At 39.9% G+C, this 15,764-nt stretch overlaps 2 protein-coding genes across 4 annotated transcripts in view; both read left to right on the top strand.

Annotated features, from left to right (window-relative positions):
- LOC103707757 (uncharacterized) overlaps window positions 1-7,672 on the top strand; it is a 28,227-nt gene extending 20,555 nt beyond the window's left edge. For 2 of the 3 annotated variants that reach the window (XM_008792379.5, XM_088721182.1), the window contains 2 exons: window positions 3,726-3,789; window positions 6,611-7,672. In XM_008792379.5, coding sequence (XP_008790601.3) covers window positions 3,726-3,789; window positions 6,611-7,248 — 702 coding nt within the window. In that variant the 3' untranslated portion in view covers window positions 7,249-7,672. Of the gene's footprint in view, window positions 1-3,725; window positions 3,790-6,453; window positions 6,515-6,610 lie in introns of those variants that run through there. The other variant, XM_088721183.1, reaches the window with a different exon arrangement.
- Window positions 7,673-9,060: 1,388 nt separating this feature from the next.
- On the top strand, window positions 9,061-14,579 carry MIK (pfkB-like carbohydrate kinase family protein). Its single transcript, XM_008792366.5, has 2 exons — window positions 9,061-10,080; window positions 14,093-14,579. Exons 1-2 carry the CDS (start codon window positions 9,169-9,171, stop codon window positions 14,276-14,278), a joined length of 1,098 nt encoding a protein of 365 aa, XP_008790588.3. The 5' UTR covers window positions 9,061-9,168; the 3' UTR covers window positions 14,279-14,579.
- Window positions 14,580-15,764: the final 1,185 nt, after the last annotated feature.

Here is a 15,764-nt window from a genome sequence, read left to right on the forward strand (position 1 = left end):
ATTGAAACTAAGTTTCTGAAGAGAAGAGTTGGTCTGATCGTCAAGAACTTTAATTCCTTGCGGAGCTGGAGGACCTTGTTTGGTTGGCCTTGCATGGGAACTCTGTGGTTCTTCAGCAACATGATGAAGTGGACTCCCTAATAAGTCCTGACAATTGAGCGTCATTTCTCTTTCATGGAGATATCTCGATAGTTACCTGGACAATGCCAAAAAAGATGTGTAGCCGTTCCTTTCCATCGAGTAGAAGGGCACGTGTGTCCTTGGTCTGGTCGTGCAAATGTGTGCATGTGCCACCGGTATCTAAAATCAGAAAAAGGATAAGGGTTGACAGCATGGGTTCTGATGCCTCAAGCTTCAAGGACCTTTCACTATTGAGATACCACTTTCTAGGAGGAGGAGGTCGTAGTTCGGGCTACGAGTTCAGGCTAATAGCTACAATCTAAGGGTAAACTAAGATAAAGAAAGGTAAATAAAGCAAGCAAAATAAATGTAGATGAAAAGTAAAGATAAAGATAAAGGAAATGATAGGTGTTTGATTGGTCAAATGCCCCTTTCCAGAATTATGTTCCAATATTTATACATCACATTTTAAACGGTCTGGTAGCTGCTTGCTTCTAATTTGGACACGTCTACGTCTAGTCTCTACTTCTCGAACGGTTTCAGTAATTGGAGCTAACTGCTCTCCAGTCTCCATTGTCTAATAATTGCTATGCTCTATATCATATCACAACCCCTCTACTAAACCGATGGGCAAATCCATGCAGGTCGTCATACTTGCTCAACCTCAGGGTCAATAAACCCTTTGTCTATGCTTTTAGAAACTTTTTGGCCTATCCTGGTTGATGTTTCTTCCATGTGGCCTGTTAAGCGACATACACTTATATTGGGCTGCTCCTCGATTACTCGGTCTGCTCCGTAGGTGGAATTTAGGGATGTCAAGGATTCATCTTTTGAGCACCGTGATTGGGAACTTGGTTCAAGACCTCCTTCATCTTCACTTTGTCCCAGCGCTGCCACATGGTCATACACATGTTCAACCTTGGATGTCAGTATCAATTAGGATGTGATGTAAACACTACCATATCCAGACATCGATGTGACACAGTCCTAGTGAACCCTTGATTATTCTTCACTATACTGGGGTCCAATGCAATGCGTCATTAGTGGGAATTGGGAAATCTCCAACAGTTTTCTTACATGGACTCATGTTCATAAGATGTGGCTATAGTCTTACGCTGGTCATCAACCTACTGCAACCCTCTTTTATTCGGGCTTGAGACTGGCTATATGCAAAACATCGATGGAGTTAAAGTTATAATGAAATATTATTTTAAATTATGTATAGTTTGTTCATTTTGTATTTTTCGAAAAATAAAGGCAACATTTCAATCATGCTGATAAATTGTGAAATAAACAAGCCCCTTCGAAAATTTCATTTATTGTTATAACAAAAATGATGGTTTCTGTGCATGTTTGGAGTAAGATGGTTTATAGCTATCAAAATTTACCATTATAATAAAAGATTAATAATAGTGAATAAATAATGATGTTATTTGCTCGAGTCACTATTCATTGAGTAGCAAATGTTTTTCAGTGAGATATATTTTTTTTATTTTTGATAAATAATTAATTGAAATATTTACAGCCTAATGTTTTAGACCATATCTTTTTTCGAAGGTTCCATGTCTTAATTTTTTCAACTACAAAAAGCATTACGAAAAGCACTATCAAAAACTGTCTCCCTCGTGAAGTTATCTCCAATTCTATATCTAAAAATTCTTATAACGAATCACTAAGAATCAAGAAAAAAGGCGAAAAAGTCTCCCAAAAGCCCCTGGATTGCCCTCCTGTAGAAGTATCTCTCACCAATGAGATATATGAGATCTATTGGACTGCCCTCTTTTGCCTGCTGCCAGTAGGATTTGGAACACCATAGCTCCATAGTGCTGACCAGGGAGCTGGAGATTTTTACAAATGATAAGTGATTAAATCTAGTGGGCAAGTGTGAGGTGCTGCAACTTGTCTTGCAGTCTTTTTGGCGACTGGTCACATTGTTGCAACTTGGCCTTAAACTGCAGCTTGACTTGCTGCAGCTCAGGGAGATGCAGTAAATTAAAAAATTGAAATTCGAATTTGTTGCATCTGAACTTGCAGGCTAAGTCTAAGCGTGGGCAAACAAATAGGCCCTGAAAGTAGTTCTGTATTTTACTTCACAAGTTTTCATATTCCACTTGTTTTAATTGAATCATGAACATATGATGTATTATTTTTTCATATGGGAAGGAACTGGATCAAAAGAATAATGACATTTTGGACTTGAAAGCATGTATAAAGAAAAATTCTACAAAAAGACTTGCTTCTGAAAATGGCAATTAAAGCCCATTAATGTCACTTTTTCTTAAACTCACTAGCCATGTTACATTTATCATTAATAGGAAAGTATGACTTAGAAGTATATTCAAGTGAGATTGGCTAAAACTTAGTTTTACAATGAGAAGTTAGATCACTAGAACACAATGGGTTTGTTCGTGATTGTGCTTCCAGTATTTGTTTTATATCTTGTTCTTAAGCCAATAGTCAATCGATTGTCAAAATCATGGATTTCATTTCCTTTGTCTGTGTCCATGCACATCTGTCATGGTTGTGTAGGTGTCTGAAGAGGAGTAAAGCCAGAATTCTTTTGAGGATACTTAACCCCAATGAAAATCAATGAAAACACTCTCAAAATAAAATTCTACATTATTGATCATGATCTATTATGTCTAGATTTTCTAGAAACCAAAAAATTCATGTATTTTTGGGGCCTTTTACCTATTCTTTTTGGGAGGGTTATCATTGATTTCCATTTGGGGCCAAATACTTTAAAAAAACATTCTAGCTTTGCGCTCTCTATCTTTCTTGCATACATGAACACATTGTTGGAAATAATGTGGTTAAAAAATTCTGACAAGTCTAAACACAGCCTAAACATGAAATTCTTGAATTTCTATTGCAACACTTTTGCACTTATGTGCCCCTTTGTATGATGTTTCCTTTGAATGAAATTTACCAATTGAATTATACTTTGGATTTTTAAAGAGATATGAAAAAGGGGTGGAGAGCAAGAATTTGCCAGTATAGCAAGATTTCTAGGTCAAAAATCTCCACAAACTGAAAAAATCTTGCTTCGCATTTTGAATCTCTTTCCTCATCTACTTGTTTCCCACCTTCAAATGGTGAGACATAGGCTTAAAAGCCAGTAAAAGTGCATTCATGAGCGGCATGATGTGGTACCACTTGAGTCCCGGTTGACTCAGGGCAAAACCAGCCTAATCCACCGCAAATCAGGCTGTACCACCTGGTTTGGTATCAAGTTGGACAGTTGACCTTCAGTTCACTAAAAGATACAGCATATTGGGCATCCCCGTATTGATCCCTGGCCGATACAGGGCCAGTATGCTTAGTTTCTTGAACCTTGGTTGGTGTTATACATTCATATCCTTACTATAATTGTAAATGATTAAAGGCATTTAGAACTTTTTACAAGAATTATAGTTTCATGTCCTAGCTTAGTAGCTTGCACTACATGATGCAGAAACTCCTTATTTGTTAGATTTATTAAGGAAGCCAACTTATGGATTTGCTGAGAGCTATTAATTCAAGTTGTGTATTTTTATTTACGTGTTTGTTGATTTAATGGTAGTATTCCTTCTTGTTCTGTAATGTATGTGCATGATTCCATGCAGGAATATGATCCACCGCCTTGGTTACACAGAATGCGTGAAATGGGATATCCTCCAGGATATCTGGGTATGTCAAGTTCAATTTTAGTTTATTCCTTGTAACATTGCAATTCGACTATCTACTTCTGAATGCCTGCACCACAACCTTTTGCCTGCTCCACAACCTTATGCTTTCCAGCAGGATAAATCTTTGCACTTCATGGCCACGTAATATTCATAGATTTGGTTATTGAGTGAATGGTCTTGGTGAAGCATTAAACTCAAATATAACCCAAATCATTATAGATGTAATAAAGGCAATGAAAGCTATCTAGGCTGGTTAGGATTTGTGGCTGTTTGACTAAGATACTCTTGTTAACAGTTATTGTAGTTCTAGATGCATTTGTACGAGTGCTGTAATTGCTTACAGTTGTTTAAATTTAGTTCCATTTGGATTAAGATGATCAAACGGACTAGCTTGTTAGTTTTAGAGTTGCTGATAATATGAGCTTTTCTATAAGTGATCCATCATCTTGCAAATCTTCAATCATGATTAGCATCTTTGAAACCTTCTTCGCCGCTAAAACATAGGTCTCCAATCTTTTGATTTCATGTAATCAGGTTTCTCAATCCAATTATGGACCTCTTCATATGGATCTTAAAGCACGTTACTGGATTGTCTCATATGGATGCCATGGGCATCCTCTATACTCATCTAGGTCTTGACCCATTTAGTTTTTCGGTTCTAAGATCAAAGATGAACTAGTTTGAATGCTCAAAACCCTTTCTTTTTTTAGGTAAGGAATTAGGCCAAAGGCCCAGCTTTTGAAGCCCTTATATTTTGAAGACTTCTCATTGGTGAACTAGAATTTTGGAAGTGCTAGGATGCATACCATATATAAATGCTATTGCAGCCACATATGAGCAAGCTTCACTCATTAAATATAATGTGCAGCCCTCGACCGTCAATAATATTCCTGACTTTCAACTAATTCATTAACCAACCTCCTTAGCATTAACAATGTCAATTAAATCTTTCACTGTGTCTAGATCAAAATATTATTTTTAACTGGAATTTAGGAGATATCAATTTATCTGGATCAACTGCAAGATGGTTAATTAACTAGAGTTCAAAGCAATGGTTGTTACGACAATATTGCAGCCATCATGGCATTTTATGGAGGATTTTCGTTGCATTACATACACACAACAGGTATTCAGATAATGACCTTTAAATAATTATTAGAAATGAATAGCATAGCACTGTTGATTGTCTGTTATTGTTTTATTCCTTCTGGAACCATGACTCACTTTTATAATAGCCACTATTTTGTTCCAAAAACGAGCTATGTAAGTTTTACTGGGAAAATAACAACAATTATTTCAATTGTAAGGGCAAAGCCATTGTTTTGGATGTAGGTTACTATTAGAGAATATCGGTGTTGTTGAATAACTATCGTTACTTTTATTATGTAAATACCACTATTTTGATGTTTGATTAATAATGAGTATCAATTAAATACCTCTTATTTATATGTATAACATAAGGAGGGCCTCCAAACAACTATAACAAGCATTACTTGGCATCGTGCTTTATACTTGTTTACTCATGTTATTATGTGCATGTTCTATCTTTATCATATAATTATTTAGAAATAAGCTTGTCAGACACTTTGGAGAATCTTATGCAAAAACAGTCCAACCTTGAGAAGTAGCAATCTTTTTCTTATTTTTTGTCTTATAAACCAACTTGCATTTTCATGCTTTATTTGTCTATGCTTTTTTTATTAATAATAGTGGTATTTACGTTTGTTATCACTATGTATGAGAGAATCAATATTCATTTTACCCTTTACATGGAGCATTGCATGTTGCTCTGACATGCTCATCACCTAGTTTCTTGAATAGCTTTTCCCTCAATGATTCTTAAACCTTAGACCCCATTTTCCTACCATAGCTGATTTGTACCAGAACTGAAATGAACTGGTTTATGAAGAAAATATATTAGCATCACATAGTCGGGGATCACAACATTTTTCCTTAGACCCCTACTTGCCTCCAATTTGTATCCTCTCCTAACCAACCTTATCAAGCCATTTAGATCTAGGTTTGCAATCACCTCTTGATATATCTTTGGTAGAATAGTCTAGCAATCTTATCCTCTCTTCTCCAATGCCAACATGACATCTACCAAGCACCAAGACTGCGTTTGCAATCAAACTCAGAAGAATATTCCTTCTCATAACCACTAGAACGATCATCTTTGAAAACTGGTAGAGATGATTCTTAAGGTTGGTTGAGAAAAAAAGGAATAAAATTTGGTAACCAACCAGCCTTAGCCTGGTTGACATCCCTCTCCACATGGGAGAGGTCCAGGGTTCAAAGTTCAAACCCTTACGGTGACATCCCACTATAATTCTGAAAAAGAGCAAAGGTTTGCCACCTGCGTAACTTTCTTAGTTCTCTTATTTTTTGTGGTATCCTAAGCGCATCATGATAGCATGAGCGGTCAAACCAGGCAGCTGTTATCGAACTTGATGAGATGGCCCCATTTACTTTCCTATCTTAAACTTATACACGCACCTGCAGCACATACGCACAGAAAGTATCATTTGTTTGCTCAGTTCAAAGTGGGTTGAACCAACAGTCAAGTCCTGCTGAATTGAACTGTGTTTATTGTTTGGTTCAATGATCATGATTATGAGCTTATCCGGGAGCTAACAAAGGAGTAACCTTTTGCTGTCACTGTTAGCTTCAGGTTGACCAAGAAGGCACCTCACACCGATGAGCAAAAGAAACTCTGGATTTAGAGCATCCGGTTATTTAGCATATACCTAGTGACTAGACACTTTAGAAGTGGAAGTTGTTATACACATATTTCTCACTGGTGAATTTTGACAATTTTGCAGATGTCATAGAAGATGAAGACCAGCCCTCTGGAATCACGATATATGCTGATGAGGAGACACAGGAAGACTATGAGGATGGAGAAATTCCAGAGAAGGGTGAGCCAGAACCACCAGAGAGAAGGATGACTGTGGAGTTCCCGGGGATAAATGCACCCATCCCTGAGAATGCGGATTACAGGCGTTGGGCCACTCCATCCGCTGGATATTCAGGCTCTATGTCATTCAAGAGTCACTCGCACGCTCGATCAAATCGGTTATCAGAATCCCATAGAGGGCACTATCATGATCATAGGTGGTCCACCGACCAGCGAGATGATGGACCACCTGGCTCAAAACATGGGTTCCCTTCCCCCATGGCTGGTTACTCACCGAGGTATAGTCCTTACGACCAAAATCCAATACCTAGAAGCCCGAGCCAGGGGAGGTCCATCTCAGAGAGCGGGTGGTGGAGCCCCATGCCTTTTGAAAGCCCGCCTGCACAAAGTCCCCATAGCCAACACCCATACTCTGCTCATCAGTCGGCTCAGTATCATAGCTCAAGACTTGAGCACTCGAAGCAAGAGAGCACATTCGGAATGAGCCCAGACATGTCTCAAGGGAGAGACAGGCATCACCACCGGCATCACTCTCGGCGGTGAAGCGACATTAATTATGGCATTTGTATTTTGACCAGCAGCAGATTGATTTGGATTCTGATGACACAGGAGCATGCAGGAACTGTGTATCATATCTATTTCCCCGTTTATTTGCAAGTTCAACTATGCAGGGATCTCTGCTGAGGAAAGGCTGAACTAAATATGTTCCCAAGTGGGCATAACCCACCTTCTGGTGGATCTATGTATGTATGGAGTGGTTTATACCATATTGGGTTTCACTTCTTGCATGCGACGTTAGCTTTAGCATCCTGCTGCACAAGCTTTCATGATGGTAGAGATGTACAGTGATAAATTATTAGCTATTTTGAAGAACCGGAGTTGCAGTTTTTTTCTACCTATTTTTTCTGCTTCCAGAATAAAAATTGTTTGATGTGGGCAGCTTTGTGCAAGTTCACAAGATTCTAAACATGGATGCCTCTGAATTCTCTGTTGTTCTTAAAATGCAATTTCAACCTTTTTTCGTAGGTCAAGTATTATCCAGGGAAGAAGGAACAGAATTATTAGCATGCTTGATCATCAAGGGGCCAAGGTGGAAGATAAGGAGGCATCCCTCTTGCTCACTTTCAATGAAGGTGGGAGCTGCCAACAGAGATGGAGGACATGGACTTGCTGTGAATCTGCACGCCTATCACTGCCGATTGAAATTAGTCTCTAATTAGGGTGGCGACAGAGGAGATTGAAGAGGCCGTCAGGGGTTCGTACCCAGATAAAGCATCGGGGTCAGATGGGTTTCAGGCTTCTTTCTTCTATGAGTTCTAGCGTATCATCAAAAAGGATGTAATACTTGCTATCAAACATTTCTTTTGATACACAACGCTGCCTAGCTGCTGGAGAAGGACCTACATTACCTTAATTCTAAAGAAGAATAACCTAACAGGTGTTAATTATTATAGACCAATTAGTTTTAGTAATACTACGTATAAAATAGCGGCTAAAATTGCTGTGCAAGGTGCCCTTGTCCAGGGTCGCAGTATTGCTGATATCATCCTACTTAGCCAGGAAGTAAGGCTCTCCTTCCAAAAGTCCAATGGCACTAGAACTTGATATAGAAAAGGCATATGACAAGGTCCACTGGCTTTTTCTTATTAAGGTATTAGCTTATTATGGCTTCCATCACGAATTTATTCGGTGCGTGATAGTATATGCTACCAATTTTCAACTTGCTTTATCGGTGAATGGAACATTCATGCAGCGGTTTTGACTGGCAAGGGGGCTTCGATAGAGATGTCCATCATCTCCCTGTTTGTTTATTTTATGCACTGAAATGTTGTTCAGGTTGTGACAACTTACAGCTAAACATAAATTACCGTGGGTGTTACCAAGTTACTATGTTCCATCTTTTTGCAAATGATTGCTTATTGGTACAGGGATAATCCCTTGCGGAAGGATATCATGGCATGGAAGAATGAATACAAGGCAGGCATTTGCGGCATCGCGGATTTCCTGGAAAGCAAAGCAAGGCGAGGCGATGTTGTCATTGAATCAGCCGATCGCTTGCAGCGTGGGTTCGCAGATATTTTACAGGCTGAAGCAGTGGTTCTGTGTTTATTTGTTCTGTGAGACTCTGATTAGAGGATGCTCTGCTTTTATTTTGTTATGGATCTACACAGACATCATTAGCTGCTTGTATCCTTTAAACTTCAGCTGTAAGCGCCCATCTTGTACCTTAAAAAAAACAGCGTGCCAAATGTGCAAAGAAGTTAGGGAATTAATTAATTAATTAATTAATTAAGAAACAAAAAGAGGGACAGGCTCATGTTATACACACACGTGCCCCGTCCCACGAGGCAATGTTGGTGGCATCTTGAATGTGTCCTGATTCTCAACCGACGAGGACTCCCCGATGGAGAGGGAGAATCCTCCCCTCCCTCCCCTCCCCATCATCGTCATCCCTCGTAATCGATGGTGCGCAGCGAGGAAGGGGATGGACAAGTTCCGCGGCCGGGGGCGAGGGCCGCCTTGGTCGTCGGCAACTACTGCCACGACGTCCTCTTCCGCGATGGCCGGCTCGTTGGCGAGACCCTCGGCGGCGCCGCCTCCTTCGTCTCCAACGTCCTCGATGCCCTCTCTCCCTCGTCGCCCAACTCCCCCTCCCACCGCTACGTCGCCAAAGTCGGCCCTGATTTCGCGTACGCCGTTGTCGTCGCCCACCCTCCCCTCGTCTCCCCCTCCTCCTCCCCGACCACCCTATTCCACGCCCACTTCCCCTCCCAATCCCAGGGCCCATCGGGATATCATGGCGACCGCGTCCTCCGGCGGGTCCGCGCCTGCGATCCGATCCTCCCCTCCGACCTCCCGGGCGACGCTGCCCGCTTTGACTTCGGCCTGGCCGCCGGCGTCGCGGGGGAGATCCCGCCAGATACCCTGGAACGGATGCTCGACCTCTGCCGCATCGTGCTGGTGGACGTCCAGGGGCTGATCCGCTCCTTCGACCCGGCCGACGGCACCGTTGGGCTCGTCCCCCTCCGCGACACCGGCTTCGCTCGCCTCCTCCCGCGGATCGGGTTCCTCAAGGCCTCCGCCCAGGAGGCCCCCTTCATGGACATCGAGGAGGCCCGCAAGTCGTGCTGCGTCATCGTCACCGAGGGGAAGGACGGGTGCCGGGTCTACTGGAAGGAGCGGGAGCTGCACGTGCCCCCGTTCCCGGCCGACCAGATCGATCCGACGGGCGCCGGGGACAGCTTCTTGGGGGGCTTCGTCGCCGGGCTCGTCTGGGGGTTGACGGTGCCGGACGCCGCGCTCCTGGGAAACTTCTTCGGCTCCCTGACTGTGGGCCAGATTGGCGTGCCAAAGTTTGATCAGAGGATGTTGCAGGTTGGCTGGAACTTTCTCTCTCTCTCTCTCTCTCTCTCTCTCTCTCTCTTTTTATAATTTCTGACTGTTTTTTTCTTCATCTCACTCTTCCTCGTTAATACTACTACTACTGACGATAGCTGCTGTTATTTATCTCTTCCTTTCTAGTGGTAGGTAGGTTGTGAATTAATTCCACTGTGCCATCAAAAAGTGGAGTGAGTGGTGTCTGCTAACATGGTGATCTGCAATTTACACATCTTATCCTCTTGTTTAGTTTTTGTGAGGTGCATTGGAACTGATTTAGAGCAGAATTCTGCGAAAGACATATCTTTTGGCATACATATCGATCAAAAAGTCTTTTATGCTAACAACCTCCGCGATTTCTCTTTGGATCTGGTATCCAGAGATTCGATTATTTCAAGATCGAAGAATGTACTGTTTGATAGTGGGGGACCTGTGTTTGTGTTTATCAGATTAAGAGTGTGTGTTTTATGACCGATATTTTGATTGACTACAATTTTTTCTTCTAATTACTAGTGGTTAATCTGAAAAGTGTATGCTTTAAATGAAAAGGGAACATATTGAGAAGTTCTTTTTTTAAATGAAATGGTAGGATGCGTATATAGCCTAAGAGTGACAAGGAAGAGAGAAGGAAAGGGTGGTTGCTGGTGATCTTGCATTGAAGTATGAAGTTAAATAAATTCCACATAGCCAGCTGATTACTATGGCAATTTATTGAGAGAAAACTATGTGTCTATGTATGATAATAAGGACAATATTTTGAATATCTCTGGTACCAATTTGATCAGGAAATAACTCTAGATCAAATTGAGTTTTCAAATGCTCAATGGGTCAATGTGTCAGCAAGGCTTGAAGTTTAGAAGATATAAACAACTTATTTGTTTGCCAGAATAACTTTGGGAAAGTTAGCAGATAAAATATGATCAAGGTTGACATTGAACCAAAAATATTTGGATGGTTATAACATACTAGGCAGAAGGATTGTGGATATAGGATTTGATGGGGTTGAAGAAGGGAATTAACCTGAATTTTAGCTGACTGAAATTTCTTGGCAGACCTTGGATTATATGAACATTGAACATGTTGCTGTGGAATATGGATGGCAAGAGGGGTTAGATGTTGCTGATAAGAATCTTGGGTTTACATATCATTTTGAAGGATTAATTTTAGGAGGGAACAAAGATGTTATAACCTGCAGAAACTTGGAGGATAACTTCGATGAAGTATTCAACATGGTAATTTCCATCTAGGCTTAGAATCAATTGTCAACTTCAGACATGGAATCATTGCGATGGGAGAATGAGGCCAAAAGTTTATGAATTTTCGTTGGAAGATTGGGTGAACTTTATTTAGGATACTAGCACATGGTTTCTACTCAAATTAGGAAAACCTTGCATGTAAGACACCTAAATCACTCTAAAGCTCAACCTTTACATAACAAGACCTCCTTAACCACACCTATTACTAATATTTAGACACTAATTTAATTGGATTGGGACTCCCAAAGCAATCTTATGGATTGGCTATAAAAAAATTGGAAACCAAAAAGGAAAATATCTCATAATTGCCTTTATGCTTTTTACTAACTCTAAACTTTAAGTTCACATATTAGAATAATTGAATCATTATCTTTTGGTCTTTTTGAGCTAATGGATTACTCTTGATTTAGTTTGCCCGCTTTGTAGATCTTATGGTCTTCCAAAAGGCTAGAAGGACCTTCTGAAACCAACATGGTGAAGAGGGAATGTGGAGGTGGGGTGCCCCAACCAATGTCTCCCCTTTAGAAAGCTCCCTACAGGACATTTGGCAAGTTCCAACTGGAACCAACTGAAACTAACCAACACTGGTTCGTTTCAGTTGAAACCAGCCAAAACAAGCCAAGCTCTGGAAACCAGGGCAGGTTTTATGTCAAACCTGGCTAAAACCCATTTGCTCCAGCCAAAACATAAAAGCTCAACTCAAAACAATGCCTCCACTCATTCTAGGTGGGCAAGAAACTTTGTAAGTACTAATGCATCAACCTTTTTATTTGATCGAGCCCTAGCTGTGGAGCCTGCATCTTTTGCAATGGGGATAATTATGCCATTCTCATCCATGAGGACACATGGTCAAGGATTATGGGAAAGAAAGGAAGATGCCCTGTTCGCACCCACTGATGATGCTGAGATCAAATTCATGCTTGGATTTAGCAAGGACGTGGGCATTTTCTACTATATAAAATGGAATTTTCTATGTCTTAGATAGACCACCATGTTGCTAAGAGGCTTGACTAGTGCATGTGTCTGCCATGAATGTGCTTTTTTGCTTTCCTTACCTTCCTTTATTGATCGTATTATAATGAAATTATGATAACTCTTACCTGTTTCATTGCTACCATATTGTTTTAAAACACTTAAAGCCTTAAACTAAGTCTGTAAGAGAGATGATTGAAGTTCAGGATTCTTGGATAAATTGGATCAATTTGTTTAAGATCTATAGTTTTATCAGTACATAATACTGGGATCTTGGTTAAGAGGTGTTCAGAGTTTGATAGGTTTTGTAATTGAGGGCTACGAATTGTTTTTTTAGAGAATATAATTTGTGAGTTTTTTTGAAACTTGCATGCATTACTAACCTTTTTAAGGTGAAATTTAGAGCTATTTCTGATTGGGTATTGCAAGCATCTCATTTGTCCCATAAAGTGCACAAATAAGGGAAATTAAGAAATTCTTATATTGTATTAGCATTTATTTTGGATTATATGTAAAAGATATTAAAAAGATAAAAATTACTGAAGAAATGATAGAATGTGATTTGCAGGTTTAGATGGTCTTCCAGTAGGATCTAAATTATCCAATTAAATTTGTAATGTGATGCATTCGATATATCTATAAGATAATTTTCATCTGTTGAGATAACAATGTCATATTTGGCTGCTTTATGTTTAATTTTTCATTAACTAATCTGATCTATCATGGTCTGTACTAACTTATTTTTTTAAGTAACTTATCACTTCTTGTTGAATATTGCAAACATGCATGCCACTTGATCCTTTTCTCTAAGTAACATAGGTGGTGATCCAGGAGTGTCTAAGCTATATCAGCTGTGAGCCTTTGTTACGTTACTGTTACCATTGAGAAGAGATAGTTGAGGCAGGTGCCAGACTATTGTTGCCTTCAGGGGGGAGGGACACCCCACCACAAAACTCTATGTGCTTGAGTGAGAGCTGACCATGGGCCGGACTTGGGCACAGAAAATATCAAATTTTACATAGGCCCAAGCTGAAGCCCGATTAAAAACGAATAGGGTTTAGGCCCGACGCCCGGCTCATGATCAGCTATACTTGAGTCATGAAGATACATGTCATTAACTTTCTAGAGATTTTAACTCTCTCTCTCTCTCTGTCTGTGTGTGTGTGTGTGTGTGTACGCTACTTTGAAATTTGAAACAATGAAGTCAGTCATTGAATCCCTGGCATGACCCAGCCTTTGCTCCCTAGTGTGAAAGCAGCCCAGTTAATATTGGTCTCTCTTTATGTTATTGAGCTTTAAGAGGATGCCTAATATAATTGAGCAAATGATTATTCAAAACTGCTGTCTATTCATGGGACCTTTTGCGTGTCTTCAACCCACATAGGAAGGCTAATTGGCCACTCGTCCTTTCATGATTGTGATGCAATAGTAACATAGAAATTTATGAATGGTTTTAATTGGAATCTCTATTAAAAGTCACTAATAGAGGTGGTATGGGGAAATGGTTTTTGTTCTCAGAATATCTGCGGTATGAAAGATCGCCTAGATACCCTTTTTCGAAATTATTTTGCTTGCATAAATACAATTTTTGTTACACTTTGAAGAAGCTTGGCCGAGATCGGATGCCCTGTGGTTGTTTCACTATACACACATACCCTTTTATGGACTGATGCATATGCCTTGCCACATAGATCCATGTGTATTAGATGACTGAAAAGAACAACTTGTAGTCTTCTATTGTCTTACAAAGGGTTTTATCTTTTATATTATTTGTATTTCAGTATGTTAAGCAAGAATTAGAGAGGAGAACAATGCAATGTGATGGCTTATGTGGGAGACATCTGACAGTGGATCTGAAGTCAGGCTTGCATGAGAAGTTCCATGCATCCCTTGTTGAAGCTGCAAGGTTCATATGCACTGACTGCTCAGCTGAGTTTAGTGATGGTCAAGATGACAAGTGCCAATAGAGACTTCCAACTTAGTTTTGCTGACAGTGGTTCTCAGCTTTAAAACTAGGATAAGAAGAGCTGGATTGTTTCTGAATAGTCTCAAAAGTAGGATTGCTATCTTATGTTGGTCAGCTTATTTTATTACAGGAGGAATGTTTTGAAACCACAATATGCATCTCATAAAGTTCAAAGAGTTCAAACTCATGACCACACTAGTGAAGGTCATGCTCAATAATTCTTGTTACATTTCTTGATCATGCACTTCTAGACAATTTCACACTCTTCTTATTATTGCCTTTGTGATTTTATATTTTCTCAATGTTCTGTTTATATAAGGGTGCAAATGGGTCAGGTCGGACCGGGTCATAAGTGACCCCGACCTAACCCGGTTTCTTATCTGGGTCCTAATGTTGGACCCAAACTCAATCCAATGGAGGATTGGGTTGGGTCGGGGCAGGTCTACTGCTAAAATTTCTAACCCAACAGATCAATCGGGTTAGGTCGAGTTCATGCATAACCCAGTCCCAACCTAAAAAAATCGAGTCTGAATTGGGTCCAAATGAATTTGAAAGTATAATTGTGTCTGTGAAGTAGAAAGCAACCTCAATGACTTTCCTTTTGGATATTGAAGGACAAAAAAATCACAAACCAGATAAGGTTGATTGGCTGCAAAAACATGCGGTGCTCATCAAATCAAATTATTTGGAGAACATCCCATTTCTTCATACTCAGGTCTTTTCGAGCCCTAGTTGTTATTTTGTTGCTACAAATGCTCGTTACTCTTTAATAAGCCTTCAAAACCAAGCAATGCTACTGTATAAATCATTCTATATTTTAAATTGGAGCTATAAACTCAAAATATAAAATATTGCTCACATATAGGACATGCACATCGGTCAGGCATAACTTAGAGAACAATACAGGGTTCAAGCTTTTGCAGGCCCAAATGGTTCATTGGGTTAGGTTCGGATCAAGTCGTAGGGTTGGAAATCCAAAATTGTCCAAAATTCAAACGGTCGGATCGAATCAGGTCGGAATGTAGTAAATGCAGACTCGATCTAAAAAATGAAATGGATCCAATTTTAGAACCCTCCCTAATCCTTTGAATTCTCTAAAATAGGTTGGATTATGTCTAAGTGGATCGGGTCATAAGTCAATCCGACTCATTTGCAGCTTTACATTTATATGAGGTCCATATCCCGATCCGAATCTATTTTTTTTTCCTACTATTCCAATCAACAAGGAAACAACTTAATTTGTCAAGTTATATAGAGCATAATTTATTTTTGCATGCATTCATGTATGAACACACAAACATATGTGTGTGGGTGTGTATATCATGAACCTTCATGTGTGCTACATGTGCATATATTAGTAGATAAATAAATTAAAGACCCTTTTTGATATTTTATGTGCTGATAAATGAAATTATATCTTGGCAAGCGTTTGCGTGTGTGTTTGTTCATTTTATTCATATGGCATTTTTTGTCTGCTTTGTTCCCCT

The sequence above is a fragment of the Phoenix dactylifera genome, chromosome 5 (genome assembly GCF_051530095.1).
Source record: "Phoenix dactylifera cultivar Ajwa chromosome 5, Ajwa_hap1_PhDact_Kaust_v1.1, whole genome shotgun sequence".
NCBI classification, from domain to species: Eukaryota; Viridiplantae; Streptophyta; class Magnoliopsida; order Arecales; family Arecaceae; genus Phoenix; species Phoenix dactylifera.

What these genes read in the sequence shown, in the direction of transcription:
- MIK (XM_008792366.5), top strand. Translation starts at nt 9,169, where the DNA reads ATGGTGCGCAGCGAGGAAGGGGATGGACAAGTTCCGCGGCCGGGGGCG. An exon ending in TTGATCAGAGGATGTTGCAG is followed by an intron (nt 10,081 to 14,092) that starts GTTGGCTGGAAC and finishes TTTGTATTTCAG; the next exon opens with TATGTTAAGCAAGAATTAGA.